General features: G+C 42.4%; 2 protein-coding genes across 6 annotated transcripts in view; one reads left to right on the forward strand and one right to left on the reverse strand.

The window, feature by feature from the left end:
* BTBD7 (BTB domain containing 7) overlaps positions 1 to 5,365 on the reverse strand; it is an 87,059-nt gene extending 81,694 nt beyond the window's left edge. For 4 of the 5 annotated variants that reach the window (XM_027066479.2, XM_027066478.2, XM_027066481.2 and 1 more), the window contains exon 1: positions 5,225 to 5,365. The gene's annotated coding sequence lies outside the window, so the exon portion shown is untranslated. Of the gene's footprint in view, positions 1 to 4,708; positions 4,933 to 5,224 lie in introns of those variants that run through there. The other variant, XM_053224867.1, reaches the window with a different exon arrangement.
* Positions 4,367 to 14,036, forward strand: LOC128316178 (basic proline-rich protein-like). The gene is made up of 5 exons (XM_053225107.1): positions 4,367 to 4,610; positions 4,850 to 6,264; positions 8,312 to 8,395; positions 8,802 to 8,945; positions 13,034 to 14,036. Exons 1-2 carry the CDS (start codon positions 4,367 to 4,369, stop codon positions 5,731 to 5,733), a joined length of 1,128 nt encoding a protein of 375 aa, XP_053081082.1. The 3' UTR covers positions 5,734 to 6,264; positions 8,312 to 8,395; positions 8,802 to 8,945; positions 13,034 to 14,036.
* Positions 14,037 to 18,886: the final 4,850 nt, after the last annotated feature.

Below are 18,886 nucleotides of genomic sequence, written 5' to 3' on the forward strand. Positions count from 1 at the left end.
ATGCTGGGAATACAGCTGTGAGCAAAATTATACTATAGTTATATTCAGGAATATATTTGTATGATTATTTGATGTCACTTCTCCCTACTGAATTAAGCCAAAACATGACTGCAAATGTAGAGAGACAATGCCTAAAACACCAACTGGGCATTAATATGTTACTTTGCCAATGACAGCAGAATTTTCCCTTTCACCAGGCTAGAGATGCTCTCAGCACCTATAACTGAATCTTTTTTTTCATTAAAACATACCTGCTAAAACACTCTAGCAAACCAGGAACATAAGGAAACCATTTCAACATAATAAAGGTCATAATAAAGGAAAACCCACAGCTAACATCATACTCAATGGTCACTGAACATTTTTTCTCTAAGATCAGGACAAGGATGTACATTTTCACCACTTCTATTCAATATACATAGTGCTGGAAGTCCTAGCCAGAACAATTAGACAAGAAAAAGAAATAATAGGCATTCAAATTGGAAGGAAGAAATAAAATTACCTTTGTTGAAGGCACTATCTTACGTGTAGAAAACTAGATTACACACACACACACAAGCCTGTTAGAACTAATGAATGCTTTCAATATAGCTGCAGGATGCAAAGATTAACATACAAAAATGAGCTGTGTTCTAAACATCAATAATGAACAATCCAAAGAGGAAATTAAAATATCAATCCTATTTATGATAGTTTCAAAAAGAATAAAATACTAAGGAATAACCTTAACCAAGGAGATGAAAGACTTTTACACTTAAAAGTTTTACACTTAAAACTACAAAGTGTTGTGGGAAGAAATTAAAGATACATATAAACTGAAAGACATCTGGAGTTTATGGACTGTAAGATTTAATATCAATATGTCAATATTGCTCCAATCTATAGATTCAGTGCAGTCCCTATCAAAAAAAAATCTCAATGGCATATTTTTTTTTAATTTTGGAGAAATAAAAAAACCCATCCTAGAATTCATATGGAATCTCAAGGGACCACAAACAGCCAAAACAATCTTGAATTAGAACAATGTTGGAGGTCTCACACTTCCTGATTTCAAAATTACTATAAAGCTACGGTAATCAAAACAATGTGGTATTGGCATACAGACAGACTCACAGACCAACAGAATAGAGAGTTCAGAAATAAAGCCAAGCACAGTATAATCAAGTCATTTTCAGTAAGGGTGCCAAAATCATTCAGTGGAAAAAAGACAGTCTTTTCAACAAATGGTGTTGAGAAAAACTGGATACCCACATGCAAAGATCTAAATGTATGACTTTTCCAGGGGGAAAGCTTCATAACTTTGGATCTGACAATGATTTCTTGCATATAAGACCAAAAGCATAAGCAAGAAAGAAAAAATATATAAACTGGGTTTCATCAAAATTAAAAACTTTTGTGTGTCGGGGCACCTGGGTGGCTCAGTAGGTTAAGCGTCCAACTTTGGCTCAGGTCATGACCTCACAGTTTGTGGGTTTGAGCCCAGCGTCAGGCTCTGTGCTGACAGCCTGGAGCCTGCTTCAAATTCTGTGTCTCCCTTGCTCTCTGCCCCTCCCCCGCTCATGCTCTCTTGCTCTCTCAAAAACAAATAAAACGTTAAAAAAAATTTTTTTTAACTTTTGAGCATCAAAGAACACTCAACAGAGTGAAAAGGTAATCCACGGAATAGCAGATGATATTTTCAAATCATATGTCTGATAAGGAATTGGTATCTGGAATATATAAAGAACTCCTACAACTCAACAACAAAAAAATCAAACAACTAGATTAAAAAATGGTAAAAGAATTTACTAGATGTTTCTCCAAAGAAGATATACAAAAGACTAAGAAGCACAAGAAGAAATCATTATTAGAGAAATAGGAATCAAAACCACAATAGGGGCACCAAACTGGCTCAGTTAGTAGAGCATGTGACTCTGGGTCTCCGAGTTGTGAGTTCAAGCCCCATGATGGGTGTAGAGATTACTTAAAAATAAAGAAATAAAAATAATAATAATTAAAAAGCCTAAAATTACAAATCACTTCATACCCATTAGGATGACTAGTATCAAAATAACAGAAAACAACAAGTGTTGGTGAGAAGTGGAGAAATTGGAGCCCTTGTGCACTGCTGGTGGGAATGTGAAATTTTCTGGGTTATACCCCAAAGAAATGAAAGCGTGGACTCAAACAGATACTGTACATACATACAATGAAATAGTATTCAGCCTTAAAAAGGAAGGAAATTCTGAAAAATTCCCCAACACGAACGAATCTTAAAAACATGCTAAATGAGGGGCGCCTGGGTGGCTCATTTGGTTAAGCGTCTGACTTCGGCTCAGGTCACGATCTCGCAGTTCGTGGGTTTGAGCCCCGTGTCGGGCTCTGTGCTGACAGCTCAGAGCCTGGAGCCTGTTTCAGATTCTGTGTCTCCCTCTCTCTGACCCTCCCTCATTCATGCTCTGTCTCTCTCTGTCTCAAAAATAAATAAACGTTAAAAAAAAAAATTTTTAAAAATGTAAATGAAATAAGCCAGTCACAAAAGGACAAATTTTATAAGATTACACTAAAATGAGGTACATAGAGTAATCAAATTCATAGAGACAAAAAGTAGAATGATGGTTGCCAGGGGGTTGGGAGTAAAGGGAAATGAAATAGGAGTTAGTGTTTAATAGGTGAAAGGTTTCAGTAGCGGATGATGAAAAGGTTCTGGAGATGGATGGTGGTGATGGCTCCACAACAATGTGGATGTACTGAATGCCACAGAACTGTATACTTAAAACCGGTTAAAATGTCAGATTTTATGTTTATGTATATTTTACCACAATAAAAACAAAAACACCTGCCACACATCCTTCCTATTGACTCTATCCTCGTCTGGGGTCTCATCTCTTCATATTTAGGTAACTGCAACAGCTACTGTCATTGCTGGCTCATTCCATTCTGTCCTCATTCAAGCTCAACCTGTAGATCACAGGCAGGTTCATCTTGCTGGTTTATCGCATTAATATGGGGCTTCCAACCTTTCAAAGGCTCCCCATATCTTGCCCAAGAGGATAAAAATCTCCTCAAACTAGTACTCAAACCCTTCTACACATATCCTTCCAACTGCGTGATTTTTCTTCCTTTTAGCCTCCCAAATTCAGTTGTCAGCTCATCCTAGTTTCCCTCTATTCCCCTCCCCCAAAGCTAATCTCCACATCATATTCTCGCTTTTCTCTCACAGAGTAACTGCTCCAGTATCTCTGTAAATCTAAACCCTCGCAGGCTAGCTCAAGTCCCAAGTGTTCCAGGAAGTTCTTTAGACTCCTAAGTCTCACTCGTCTCCCTCTAACCAGAACACCTACAGCATTCTCTGTATTCACAGAATGTACTAGATTGTCTTCTAGAGTCATAAGGGTACACCTTATCTTTCCTGAGGGCAAAGTTTATATACTACACTTCTTTCTTTTCTACTATAGCAACTTATATAATGCAAAATGCAAAGCAGACTTTCAATAATTACAATTAATTACAGTGTAATTCATTGAACACAAGGTACAACTTTGATATGTTGAGTTTCACTGACTAGAATGTGATCAGAATCATTTGAGGTTGCATTTCAGAAGGTTACCCCATGACACACAACAAAGAAGACTCTTGTAATTCAACAAGAAAATAGACGGAAACTAGGCAGTATTAATCTAGCAAATGCAACACCGGTGTTTTAAATCTTAAAATGAGAGTCTGATATAAAGAACTTGTTTAAATGCTGGTGTTGGGGCACAGAACACTAGTTTGGCTTTGTGGGACAGAATATTGACCTATGGGTTTTACTGACTGCATGCAAGAATGGACCATGCCTGTAACTGGGTGAAAATATAGTTACAGGCCTATGAAAACTCTAAATGAAATGTCAGATCAGAGTGAGGCACTCTCTCTCATTTCTGCTTTCAACTTTATTGCACGAGGACCTAGACATGGGCACCAGTATTGGTGGTTAAGAATGCATTTCTCAATGAAGAATAAGAGGCTCAGGAGTGCAGCGAAAAGAGCTCTCTAAATGGGGGCGCGGCGAGGCTCAGATCCCAGTTGTGGCCCAAGCTCTGGCCAGCTGTAAGACCCAGGGCAAGTCAGTCATCTCCCTGGGCCTAGATTCTCCGCTCTAAAACAAGTCACACCAGAGCTCTAAAGGTTTTTCTGACTCCAAAAATTCCAGGACAAGTTTAATCACAGATTCCATTAACATGTATAATTCTTGCTATTTCAACTCCTTCTTCCACATTTCCAGAAGAAAGTCAAGTATTTCAGCAACCTGAAAGAAATGGATGCTATTCAGAGACCAAAGATTCTGTCCGTTGGAAAAAACTAAGTAATTCTGTAAAAATGCCTATTTCCTCATTACAGTAAGATGTTTTGGCAGAGGGAACAGTTCTCTGGTAAAGATAACCAAGACTGCTGTGCATCAGGCCTAATCCAGAGTACTCATTATCCGTGCTGGTATGTAAAGAGGTGCTATCATGGTTCAAAGCGGAAGCAACACTCCTCAGAGCTTCTCCAAAAAGACGGCGAGAAAGTTCTCATCCTCGGGGTAAGGCTAGTGAACAGCTGTGCAAATGATAAGGCACTGAAAATGCACGCTTTGGGCCATTCAAGTACTCCAAGCACAGACTCCTTTATCAAACAGTCGGTATTGTCTCCCTCCCAACCTGTCAAAACACGATTCCAGTTGGAGCCCGGAACAGTAACTTACCCGGGCAATCTAACTTCTCTCCCCCCTGGGGCAGCCGTCCGCAGGCCTGCTCCTTCCCCAATTCCGGCCGGCCGCTCTCACGCCCACCCCGGGGCGGTCGCAGCCCCGCAGTCGGGTAAACACGCGCCCGAGTATCGGGAGCGGTTTCCCGGCGTCCTGGGAGCGGCGGGTCCCGCCCCTTGGAGCCCGGAGCTGGTCGGGCCGTCGTCGCGGCCACCTCGGGTCGCTTTCTCCGTCCCGAGTGCCACACCTCGCGCCTCTGTCCCCGGGACGACGGCGCACAGCCCAGTCAGCCCCTGGGAGCGCACGGGGACCGGCCAGTCCGCCGCCGCCGCCGCCTCAGCTCCAGACGGACGACTGCCCTCTCCTCTCCCCGCCGGCGGCGCCTCCCGCGGCGGCCGGGCCCCAGCCCGGCGCCCCCACCTCTTAGACACAGCCCCTTCCTTGCCGGGACGCCCCGCGCTGCGCCGGGCACAGCCTCGGCTCCCAGTCTCGGAGACACCAAGGGACACTCACCCCGGAGGCTCCTCCCGCCGCTGCTGCTGCCGCCGCTGGGACCGCGGCCGTCGCCCCCGCCGCCGCCACCAGCACCGCCGTCCGCACCGGCGCCAGCACCCCCGGCCATTCTCCTCCTGCCGCCGCCGCCGCCCTCTCCGCTCCTGTCAGTGGCTCAGGCTCCGGGGCTGCTCCAGGTTTCCCTCGCCGCCATTTTGACTCCTAGAGGGAGCAGGAGGGGCTCGGCTCGGCGCGGCCCTGGGGCGCCTGCGCGGCGCTGCGGAGCCGGCCCGAGCCCCCACCCGCCCCCGCCGTCGCCGCGCCTAGAGTCACGTGGGCCGGCGGCGGGCGCGCGCGAGCGCCAGGCCGGGCCGGGCAAGGGAGGCGCGTTCGCGAGCCCCGGGAGCGGTCGAAGCCGAGTGCGCGCGCATTATTCCCGCTCCGCGCCTCGGAGCACAGAGCGGGACGCTCGGAGTTTGAAGCTCGTTGCAGCATCCTGCTTACCCTGGGGAATTGTGACAAATCATTAAATGTATCAGAATGGAATTATAATAACTACGTTACTGGACGACCAGGTCTACCAATTCCTGTTGCTATTCGGTGGCCGGCATCCACGGATCGCGCATCTTGCAGGCGCGTCCAAGAGAAGACAGCGCTTCCGCGGAAAACTCCTTTCTGACAGTCTTGGCGTTTCGGTGGCTTCTTGGCACTTTATCTTAACTACTGCTGCATGGTACTTTTACAGACAGCACTTTGATACTTGCTGTATCAGGTTAAAAAAAAAAAAGTTTTCCTCAACAAAATACCTCCGTGAATGAGGGACGAGAATTGATGAAAACGCACGATCGCTACGTGGATGAGCCAAATCGCCCTTTCCTAGATGCCCCTTGTCTGGGAGTTTGCAATAGTTCCAACGATGCAGTAACAAAAAAACAAACAAAGAAAAAACAAAAACAAAAAACCACACCTTATGTTTCTGCACCATCTTATAGTACTTAAAACACCGTTAAATACGTGGCTTCGTTTGAACACCGATCCACCCTTTGAAGTAGTCGGGACAGGTATTAGGTTATAGCCGTTTTATAGCTAAGAAATAGGCTCAGCAATACTCAGTCGTTTGCCCCCAGGCACACGTGCAACATTAGTAAGTAGACAGCATTAATAAGTAGACGTGGGCAAGCCCAGACTAGAAGTCCAGACACTTTGACCCTGGTCGCCAGGTATATCACTCCTCACAGTTCCCAAGTAGAGCTTAGCAATACCTGATGTATTTGTCCTCTGGGAATTTATTTAAAACCCTCTTAAAGTATTTGCATTTTTCTTTAAAAATTTTTTTTAAAATATTTATTTATTTTTGAGAGAGACAGAGTGTGTCAGAAGGGCAGGGAGAGAGGGAGACATAGAATCTGAAGCAGGCTCCAGGCTCTGAGCTGTCAGCACAGAGCCACCTGTGGGGCTCAAACTCCAGAACTCACCTGAGTTCATGACCTGAGCCCAAGTTGGTCGCTTAATGGACTGAGCCACCCAGGTGCCCCTAAAGTTTATTATAATTTTTTATAGTTTATTGATTTACTTTGGTGGGGTGGGAGTATCAGCAGGAGGGGGGGCAACAGAGGATCTGAAGTGGCCTCCAAGTCCATACCATAGAGCTCGATGTGGGGTTCAAACCCACCAACCGTGATTGTGACTTGAGCCCAACTAGGATGCTAAACTGACTGAGCCACCCAGGCTCCCCAAAGTATTTGCATTTTCAATCTCTACACACGCTTTGAAAAACAAGTTATTTAAGTCACATCCAGTCTTTTTGTTCTCAAACCACCTCTAAGCTAAGTAAGAGCAGTTTTGAATTTTGTGGTGTTTTAAATCGTCTCTTGGTCCTTTATTATTTTATCCAAACATTTCATATGTGATTGTAGGATTTAAGTTTTTTTGACATCCTTCAATGGAAGGACTTTATCTCTGTGAATATTATAGTTGCTTTTCTCTGAACTTTCTTCAGATTTGTTATATCTTTCTTGTGCTCATTGATCCCCTCTTTACTTCCTTGAAAAGATATTTCTTTCCAGTCTGTATTACTTCATTTTCCCCCCACTCACTCTGTACATCTCTCCTACCCCAATCCTTGAAGGTTTGGAGATTGTAGTATTCCCTCGTCTGAAACAGATTCTCCTTTAGCTGGTAAAGTTCTCTTCAACTGAGCATACAAGTGTGGGCAATGCACAAGAAGTACATAGAAAAGTGAGAAAATACAGAGGAAATAGGCCTATCCAATTGAAGCAAAGACTCTGACAGCCACTTCCTATTACCTACACTGTTATAATACTTAACCCTAAAGGCATAATTGAACCTTATCTAAATTCAAGCCACCTACCATTATTTTTCCTTCCTTTTTCTTTCTTTTTTTTTTTTTTTTTGCAAAAATAAAAAAGTCCCACAAAACAAAATACCCCCATACCACTTTATTCCAACCTTTATCCAAAAATGTGAGAAGTGTTGAAAATGAGCTTCAGATGCTGACCTCCAACCTCATAGCAAATGGGAAGAGAGGGTCAGGGTAGAAGTTCACTGGATAGGGGCACCTCGATGGTTCGTCAGTTGAGTGTCCAACTTTGGCTCAGGTCATGATCTCACAGTTCGTAGGTTCAAGCCCCTCATCGGGCTCTGTGCTGACAGCTTGGAGCCTGAAGTCAGCTTTGGATCCTGTGTCTCCCTCTCTCTGCGCCTCCCCCACTTGTTTTCTCTCTCTCTCTCTCTCTCTCTCTCAAAAATAAACTTTAAAAAGAATTAAGAAGTTCACTGGATAGAAGTTCTCCACTCCTGGAGAAAAGGGAAGCCACAAGCATGGTATAGGATTAGAAGAACACTAGGGTCCTTTGGAAAATGAGACCCTTTCTCTCCTAAGACCTCCCCTACCTGCAACCCTCCTCTTCAACAGTGAAGACCCATTTAAAATTCTTGACACTTGTACAGGAATCTGGTCCATAGCATATGTGGCGGGCAGCTAGCTGACCAAAAAGGGCTTAGGGCCCGCCCCCTGCTTCTTGGCAGGTAAAATTGGGCACAACTCAGCTTCCACCTCCTCACTCCTCTCTTCTCTCTCTTTCTCAGAAATGTCATGGCTCACAAAAATAATCTGGTACCACCAGGTGATCCGGACAGGACCAGAACCTGACTTCAGGCCGAAAGTTACAGGTAATTGGAGCCGGATGTCAGCCAACTGAGTTGGCAGGACAATTTGAGGTTGGTCACAAGGACTGCAGTCTCCTGGTGGTCATGGTTCCAGGCCACCATTTTTTTTTTTTTTTTTTTGGATTCAAATATTTATTTCTTTTTTGTGGTGAAGTAAATACAGTAATGTGTTTTGTTTTATTTATTTTTTAATTACATATAATTTATTGTCAAATTGGTTTCCATACAACACCCAGTGCTCATCCCAACAGGTGCCCTCCTCAATGCCCATCACCCACTTTCCCCTCTCCCCCACCCCCACCAGGCCACGATTTCTACCACATTACACTTATCTTTGGCCCCCTCAGTGAGGCAAAGCATGGTCAAAGTCCATGCGTGCTCCACATTATCCTTTTCTTTAACCTTGGAGGTGAAAGAGTTGGGATGGCTAGAGTGCTCATCACTGAAGAAAAAAAGGAATGGGGGGGCCTGCAGACCTTCAGACCTCCAAAACACCCCACCTGGCTGAGTTCTTCTGACTCAAGACTGCTAAGGCCAGTGGCTGTGCTGCAAGGTATTTTCCATTAGTTTATTTTTGTCTTAATCAGCTAAATATTGCATTAATATTAAAATATTAATATTGTACTAAAAATTGCATTGTCCATACCACTTCTTGATAATTTATTAAAATATTAAATAAGATAAGTCCCCATCACAGGCCCCGTGGTTCAGTCAGTTAAGCCTCCGACTTCAGCTCAGGTCATGACCGTGCTGTTCATGAGTTCGATCCCTGTGTGGGGCTCTGTGCTGACAGCTCAGAACCTGGAGCCTGCCTCGGATTCTGTGTCTCCCTCTCTCTCTGCCCCTCCCCAGCTCTCTCTCTGTCTCTCTTTCTCTCTCAAAAATAAATAAACATTAAACATTTTTTAAAAAAAATTAAGTCCCTGTCATTTACACTTTCTCACTTATTCCCAACCGTCCTTTTTTGACTTTGGTTCTGTTTCCTAGACACAATTTTGAAAACAAATGAAAATAAAACCAACAACAATAGAACTCTAAAATTCCAGGGTAATGTAGTTTTCCTAAAAGCCTTTGATGTGGAAATCTATCAAAGGCTTTTGGAAATACCAGATAAGGTCTGCTGGTTCTACCTTGTCCTTTGGTCCATCTGCATATTCAGAGAACTCTAGTAGACTAGAGTTGGGTATGATTTGCTTTCACAGAAACTAAGCATTGGTGTTCCACGATTTTCTCCACCCTATAATTCATCTACCTTGTATGTGTCTAGTTGTGTCTAGATGTGTCTAGTTCAATTTAGTCCAACAGGTTTTTTTTTTTTAAAGCATTCAATACCATGTGCCAAGCACAGTGCCAATGCTCAGGCTAAAAAAAATAAATCATTCTTTGCCCTTGAGAAGCTTAGAGTCTAAACAGGAAGACAGACTGGAGGGGGGAAGGCTAGTGCTGAGATAATTCAGTAGTGGTGAACAGCACAAGTCCTAGACTTATACAGATCTGAGTGGGTATGTGACTACAAGCCAGGACAATCAAAATCCTTTCTGGAAATTTCTGCCAGGCTATCCTAGGATATGTTTCCTCTTAATCTGTTTCTCTGGGATTATGACCTTAAAGGACAATGTCGATTTTCTTTTTTACCTGTGAGGAGAAAGCCATGAGGAATAGGAGAGAAGGAAGATCACATGCAGAAAGAAACAGAGAACTTAACAGAAAGGGGAGTCATGACATCATTTGAAGTCTTGGAATTTTGTTTTTAAGTAATTTCTACACCCAACTGGGGCTCCAACTCACAACCCTGAGATCAAGGGTCCCATGCTCTGACAACTGAGCCAACCAGGCGCCCCTTACTTTTCTTTTTAAACATCTTAAACTTGTTGGGTGTGGGTAAGAACAGTGGGTTTCTGTCACTTGGAATCAAGAGTCCTGAATTTATGTTCTGTTCCTCTTCCTGTTCCCTCCATCAGCAAATGGAGGGAACCCCATCCACCTGGACACCTATGCTGAAAACTTTGTCTTCTATTTTCTGCTACTCCAGTCTGTTCCTTCGTTTTTCTACCATACATAACCATTCATTGAAGACCCTTCCTAGGCTCCATTCTGGAATACAGTATGGAAGCCAGGTTTTTGAAATGAAAAAAAGGAAAATTCTATTTCTTCTTATGCTTTGCTCATAATGATTCTGTTTCCAAATGTTTTTCTGGATCTCTTAGAGTCTAAAATATTAAGTGAAATGAAAACACAAGTGTCAAAGTGCCCAGGAGAATGACTGGTACTTTGAAAGATGTGAAAGATGTCTTCCCGATCCCAGGAAGGAAAAAAAAAATTCTTATCACCAGAAATAGAGAATCAGAGACTTAAAGATTAGGGGAAAAGAAGTGAGACAGAAGTAACCATACAAGATAATACCATATATTGTATCCTTTCTAAGATGCCCCCCCTTTTTTTTTTACATTTTTTAACAATGCTGAAATTTGTTGTCTTACAATTTTTTAAGAAAGGTTATTTATTAATTTTGAAAGAGGTGAGAGATGGAAATGGAGAGAGGGAGAGAGAGAGAGAGAGAGAGAGAGAGAGAGAGAGAGAGAGAGAATCCCAAGGAGGCTCTACACTGACAGTGCAGAGCCTGACATGGGGTCTGAACCTACAAACCGTGAGATCATAACCTGAGCTGAAGTCGGATGCTTTACCGACTGAGCCACCCAGGCATCCCGTCTTACATTTTTTTAAATGTTTATTTTTGAGAGAGAGACAGAGTGTGAGCAGGGGAGGAGCAGAGAGAGGGAGACACGGAATCTGAAGCAGGCTCCAAGCTGTCAGGACAGAGCCCAATGTGGGGCTTGAACACACAAACCATGAAATCATGACCTGACCTGAAGTTGGACACTTAACCGGCTGAGCCACCCAGGTGCCCCTACATTTTTTTTTAAAGATTTTGTTTTTAAGTAATTTCTATACCCAACAGGGCTTGAACTCACAATCCTGAGATCAAGAGTTGTATGCTCTACTGACCAAGCCAGCCAGGCACCCCATCTTACAATGTATAACTTCTTAGCACTGGCTCATGATTTAGTTCAATGTATATATTTTTCTTAGTGAGACATTAAATAATGGCATCTTAAATTTTATAAAATTAAAAAACAGGCAAATCTTGGGGTTCCTGGCTGGCTGAAATGGAAGAGCAGGCAACTCTTGATTTCAGGGTCATGAGTTTGAGCCCCATGTTGGGTATAGTTCAAGATGAATAAATAAATAAATCTAAAACATTTTTTTAAATGGGACTTAACATTGTGTTAAAAAAGGGGGGGGGCAAAGCTAAACCATTTGGTTTATAGATACAGAAACCCTAAACTCTAGGGAAAGGCAAGGATGAGTAATGGTGATACAATCTCAAGTATTTAAGATGCTATGGAACATTCTGGAGGTCTAATTGGCAAGGATGCCAGCCAGTTCTTAATCCTTTGGAAGGATATGTTTCCCCCATGAAACCTAGAGATGTAATTTGCCTCAGTTTCTTCAGCATCCTACTTCCAGGATCATCCTCCCACATTGTCACGGCCCTGCATCCATTTCCCACTCTCCTTCTTCATAATTCCTCATTTTTCCCAATTAAGTGGTTTGAGTTGGATCGATCCCATGTTTTGTACCTGGTTGCCTGATTTAAATTTTTTTAGCAAATGCTATTCCCCTGACTTTAATTTTTTTTTTTCAACGTTTATTTATTTTTGGGACAGAGAGAGACAGAGCATGAACGGGGGAGGGGCAGAGAGAGAGGGAGACACAGAATTGGAAACAGGCTCCAGGCTCTGAGCCATCAGCCCAGAGCCTGACGTGGGGCTCGAACTCACGGACCGCGAGATCGTGACCTGGCTGAAGTCGGACGCTTAACCGACTGCGCCACCCAGGCGCCCCTATTCCCCTGACTTTAAAGATTAGTTCAGGGAGGATATGGAACCCCATCAAGAACCAGGATGTGGTGAAATGTTCGCTAGGACTTCTGGAAGAGAAAAATCTCTTCTTCCACAGAAGATGCTGGAAGGGTCTTTCCCTCTTCCATTGAATATGACTGAAAGACGATGTAGTCCCAGTATTTGTTCACAACCATGTTGCTAACTGAGGGAAATCTGCCTTAAGGTAATATTAACTTGTTCCTTAAGAAAAGCTGACACCCTGGTGACATCATCAGACACACTTAATCAGGCTTTATTTGAAACTAGTCCTTCTTCTGGCCTTTCCACTTATGTGAGCCAATCCATTTTATTATTAGGTTTTCTGTAACATTCATTCAAAGTAGTCTTTTTTAAAATTTTTATTTATTTTGAGAGAGAAGCAGAGAGTGTGAGTGGGGAGGGGCAGAGAGAGAGGGAGAGAGAATGCCAGAGCAGGCTCCACACGGTCAGCACAGAACCTGACATGGGGCTCAATCCCATGAACAAGGACCTGGGCTGAAATCAAGGGTTGGATGCTATCCAGGTGCCCCTCATTCAAAGTAGTCTTAATACATATATGACCTCATTGAATCTCCACATCAGCATTTTAAGGGAGATATTATTATATCAACTTTGGGGCTTTGTGGCTAGTAAATGATAGTATGAAGGTCTGACCTTTGATATTTTGGCTTCAATTACCAATGCCTTTCCATTCTAGCATAACAGAAATCCATTGAAGAATTTCTGGATGTGGTTCAGGAGAGGAAGAGGAATGTCAAATTTAAGAACTAAAAGGTGGGAGAAGAAAACTAAAATAGTTTTCATCACATGTAATTTTTTTGAAAAAAGAATCCAGCAGTTCTTTCTCGGGGCTCTTTATAATAATGGACCAAGGCTTTTACTGGATCTCTCATTACAGTTGTGCTGGCAATTCAAAAGTATGTTACTAATGTTACCAATTGCATCACTCTGGCATGTTTTTCCCACCTCTGTAACTCTTCTGCTTTTGCTTCTTGCTTATTTGAGTTTCTCTGTCTTTGAGGTCATGCAATTGTAAAGACAGTCACAAATAGATCCAGAGAGATGCCCTGCATTCTGCGAAGACCTTTGGTCCTTGAATAGCAATTAAATGTGTTTTTCTAGAAAGGAGAAGAAGTCAGGGTGTTTGGGCCAGAGGTGGTGCAGCCTTCATTCATTATATAATTTTCTAGAACCCTAACACCAGTTTGTTTAGAGCATGAACATTTATAAAAATCACATTAAAAAGAAGCCAGTGGGCGAGTGTGCATTACTTGTTCATTGTATGTAGAGCTCACAAATCAAAAAACCTGATCTCTAGGCTATGGCTCTAATTATGCCCTTTTATACAACTGCAGCAGGAATGTCCCATATTGTAGGTCACCGAGAATATATTGAATCCAGGGCCCGCTAAGGCCTTTCCTGAAAATTGTAGAGGTTTGAGTTAACAGAGCTAGTCTTTTGTGACTTGGAGAATTTAAACGGAGGAAGGTTGTTTGTACCTGTAATTTGAGAAGCTAAAAGTGCCACCTCCTGGGGTAGGGGTAGGCGGCGGGGAGCTTAATTGTGTCGTGGCTGAATTTGGAGTCAGATTTACTGACAAGGTCAGAAGTAATTTAAAGTTTTTGTCACAGAGGAAGACCTAAAATGCTTGATTCTCACATCAACAGCACTGTCTGTAGCCTAAACTTTTAAGATTGGGATTAGTTCAGTCAGGGTTGTCGTTCACTGAGATCGTTTTTAACTTACTTCAGCATTTTTTGTTACTCTGTTTTAATAAAAAAAAAAAGGCGGGGCGTGGGGGAACCTCAAGAAGACAAAACTTGAGTAATATTGCCTTCATTAAGACTCTTTTGGTTGCAAGTGATAGAAATCCAGCTACCACTAATCTGAACCAAAAAGCAGCATTCAGCCTTGGCTGACTCGGTAGACCATATGACTCTTGATCTTGGGGTTGTGAGTTCAAGTCCCACATGGGGTGAAGAGATAACTTTAAAAAAAAAACAGGATTTATCATTAAAAAAAATAATAAAGTGGCCCCAAACTCAAGGACAAGACATTCACCCAAGCTTTAAGAACAATAAGAAACAGGAATTTGAATATGGTCTGGATGTTCCTTCTGTCCCTTTTCTCTGCTTTTTCAGTGGCCTTTCATTATTAACTCACCATGGAAGGGCTTTTTCTGTAGGTAGAAAAAAACAAAACAAAATATGGCTCCTTAGACTGTTCATCGCATAAAGCAGTCTGAGTTCCAGGATGCTGGTCCCAAGCATAACATCCCTACAGAAGGGCTCTTTGGCCTGGTATTTGTCAGGAACCCAACTTTAAACTAATCAACTGGGACCAGGAAATGGGGCAAGGCTGTATTACATCAGCTCTCACGGGATTCATTATGTAACCAGGTGTTCAAACTATGGGGATTTAGAAGTCCCCTGGATCATTTTAGGGGTCTTGCGATGTCAAAATTAATTTTCATGAAAACCAATTAAACAAAAATTATTTTTGTAATAAAGCTAAGATATTTGACCTTTTCACTCATTCTCTGCAGAGGGTATGGTGGAATTTTCCAGAGGCTGCGTGACATGGGATATCAGCATAGACTGAATGCAAAAGCAGATGTGAAAATTCATGTGGCCAAATCTTCTATTAGGTCATACTTTAAAGAAATTTTGAAAAGTAAAAGAATGCCACTCTTCTGTCACTATCGTTGATGCAAGATGAACAAACCTTTTAGAATTTCTTTAAAAAAAAAAAAGAAGAGAGTTTTCCTTTTTTTAAATGTTTATTTATTTAGAGACAGAGAGACAGAGCACAAGCAGGGGAGGGTCAGAGAGCCAAAGACAGAATTCTGAAACAGGTTGCAGGCTCTGAGCTGTCAGCATAGAACCCAATGCGGGGCTCAAACCCACGAACCCATGAGATCATGATCTGAGCTGAAGTCGGATGCTTAAGCGACTGAGCCATCCAGGTGCCAAGAGGAGGAGAGTTTTCTTAGAGTGGAGTAAGGACAGCTGCCCAGGATATACAATCTTCACAAGGAAGAGAGTGTTCCAGAGAAGGGATGTTTAATACAGGGTTGTATATGTTTTTTGTTACATCAAGAGTTACAAATCATCATGATGAAGGACATTCCAGAAAATTACAGGCTTTATCTTATGCTTTTAGTTTGTGCAAGGTTACAGGCTTCGGAGGTATGGGAATGGAACTTAGGGGGATTTTTTACTCTTATCTTTAGTTTGAAATGTTTCTTTTAGGTTATTTGCTAACAAAGCAGATGTACAATGTGTGCTTGGGGCAGAAGCAGAGCTCAAGCTTTGAAGTCATTCTGACTGTAGTAAAAGTTAAACTATAGTTTCCCTGGGGGCCCAGGAGAAGGGCCCGCAAACATTAAAAATTGATAATTTCCAGGGTGCCTGGTGACTCAGTCGGTTAAGTGTCTGATTTCGGCTCAAGTCATGATCTTGCGGTTTGTGGGTTTGAGCCCAGCGTTGGGCTCTGTGCTGACAGCTCAGAGCCTGGAGCATGCTGCACATTCTGTGTCCCCCTCTCTTTCTGCCTCTACCCTGCTGATGCTCTCTCTCTCTCTCTCTCTCTCACCCTCTCAAAAATAAACATTAAAAATTTTTTTTAAAGAACATTTCCTTTACCATTATTAAAAAAATTGTATTTCATAATGTTATTTATGTTAGTATGTGCTGGGTTTGTTGCTGGTTTTTTTTTTTTAATTTTTTAACATTTATTTATTATTGAGAGACAGAGACAGAACATGAGCATGGGAAGGGCAGAGAGAGAGGAAGACAGAGTCTGAAGCAGGCTCCGGCTCTGAGCTAGCAGCACAGAGCCCGACGCGGGGCTCGAACCCACAAACTGCGAGATCATGACCTGAGCCGAAGTCGGACGCTTAACCGACTGAGCCACCCAGGCGCCCCAATGTTGCTGTTTTTTTTAATATTTCATTTTTAAGTGATCTCTACGCCAGTGTGCAGCTCAAATTTACAAGCCCTAGATCAAGAGTCTCATGCCGTATTGAATAAGCCAGCCAGGCAGGCGCCGCTGTTACTGTTTTTTTTTTGTTGTTTGTTTATTATTATTTTTTTTAATGTTTATTTATTTTTAAGAGAGACAGAGACAGAGTGCGAGCGGGGCAAGGGCAGAGAGAAAGGGAGACAGAATACAGAACAGGCTCCAGGCTCTGAGCAAGCTGTCAGCACAGAGCCCGAAGTGGGGCTCGAACCCACAAACCGCGAGATCATGACCTGAGCCAAAGTTGGATGCTTAACCAACTGAGCCACCCAGGCACCCCTGTTTTTAAATTTTTTTAATGTTTATTCATTTTTGAGAGAGAGAGAGAGAGAGAGAGAGAGAGAGAGAGAGAGATTGTGAGCGAGCAGGGGAGTGGCAGAGGGAGAGGCAGGCGCAGAATCCAAAGCAGGCTCCAGGCTCTGACCTGTCAGCACAGAGCCCAACATGGGGCTCAAACCCACGAGCTGTGAGATCATGACCTGAGCCAAAGTCGGCCGCTTAACCGACTGAGCCACCTGGGTGCCCCTACTGTTGTTGTTGTTGCTGTTTTTAAGTTTTATTTATTTAAGTAATTGCAACACCCAACATGGGGCTTGAACTCAGGAGCCCGAGATCAAGAGTTGCCTGCTCTTCCAACTAAGCCAGTCAGGCAACTGTTACTGTTATTTATTTTTTTTATTACTGTTATTTTTAAGTGAATAAATATTTAAACATTTATTTTATTTTATTTTATTTTAGTTTTTTGATTTAAATCCAAGTTAGTAACGTAAAGTGTAATAATGATTTCAGGAATAAAATTTAGTGACTCATCACTTGCATATAGCACCCAGTGCTCATCCCAACAAGTGTCCTTAATGCCCCTCACCCATTTAGCCCATCCCCCCACCCAATACCCTGCCAGAAACCCTGTTTGTTCTCTGTATTTAAGAGTCTCTTGAAGCACCTGAGTGGCTCAGTTGGTTAAGCGTCCAACTTCAGCTCAGATCTTGATCTCATGGCTTGTGAGTTTGAGCCCCGCATCAGGCTCTGTGCTGACAACTCAGAGCCTGGAGCCTGCTTCGGATTCTTTGTCTCCTTCTCTCTCTGCTCCTCCCCCACTTGTGCTCTGTCTCTGTGTCTCTCAAAAAAAAAAAAACATTAAAAAAAAAGGGTCTCATGGTTTGTCTCCCTCTCTGTTTTTATATTACTTTTGCTTCCCTTCCCTTATGTTCATCTGTTTTGTTTTTTAAATTCCACATATGAGTGAAATCATATGATATCTGTCTTTCTCTGACTTATTTTGCTTAGTATAATACACTCCCGTTCCATCCACTTTGTTGCAAATGGCAATATTTCATTCTTTTTCATCTCCAAGAAATATTCCATTGTATGTATATATATCACATCTTCTTTATCCATTCATCAGTTGATGGACATTTAGGCTCTTTCCATACTTGGCTATTGTTGATGGTGCTGCTGTAAATTTTGGGGTGCATGTGCCCCTTCGAATCAGCATTCCTGTATCCTTTGGATACTACTAGCAATTGCCTAGTAGTGCAATTGCTAAGTCGTAGGATAGTTCTATTTTTAATTTTTTGAGGAACTTCGATACTTTTTTCCAGACTGGCTGCACTAGTTTGCATTCCCACCAACAGTGCCAGAGGGTTCCTCTTTCCTCGCCAACATCTGTTGTTGCCTGAGTTGTTAATTTTAGCCATTCTTACAGACGTGAGGTGATATCTCATCGTGGTTTTGATTTGTATTTCCCTGATGAGGAGTGATGTCGAGCATTTTTTCATGTGTCTGTTAGCCATCTGTAAGTCTTCTTTGGAAAAGTATATGTTCGTGTCTTCTGCCCATTTCTTCACTGAATTATTTGTTTTTTTGGGTGTTGAATTTTATAAGTTCTTTATAGATTTGGATACTAACCCTTTATCTGAAATATCATTTACAAATTTCTTCTCCCATTCTGTCAGTTGCCTTTTAGTTTTGCTGATTGTTTCTTTTGCTGTGCAGAAGCTTTTTATCTTGATGAGGTCCCAATAGTTCATTTTTGCTTTTGTTTCCTTTGCCACTGGAGACATGTCAAGTAAGAAGTTGCTGCAGCCAAGGTCAGAAAGGTTGTTGCCTGTTTTCTCCTGTAGGATTTTGATGGCTTCTTGTCTTACATTTAGGTCTTTCATCCATTTTGAGTTTATTTTTGTGTATGGGGTAAGAAAGTGGTCCAGGTTTATTCTTCTGGATGTTACTGTCCAGTTCTCCCATCACCATATGCTAAAGAGACTATCAATATTCTTTTTGCTTTGTCAAAGACTAGTTGACAATTCATTTGCGGGTCCACTTCTGGGTTCTCTATTCTGTTCCATTGATCTATGTGTCTATTTTTATGTCAATAACATACTGTCTTGATGACCACAGCTTTGTAATACAGGCTAAAGTCTGGGATTGTGATGCCTCCAGCTTTGGTTTTCTTTTTCAGGATTGCTTTGGCTATTTGGGGTCTTTTCTGGTTCCATACAAATTTTAGAGTTGTTCTAACTCTGGGAAGAAT

The sequence above is a fragment of the Acinonyx jubatus genome, chromosome B3, assembly GCF_027475565.1.
Source record: "Acinonyx jubatus isolate Ajub_Pintada_27869175 chromosome B3, VMU_Ajub_asm_v1.0, whole genome shotgun sequence".
Taxonomy (NCBI): Eukaryota; Metazoa; Chordata; class Mammalia; order Carnivora; family Felidae; genus Acinonyx; species Acinonyx jubatus.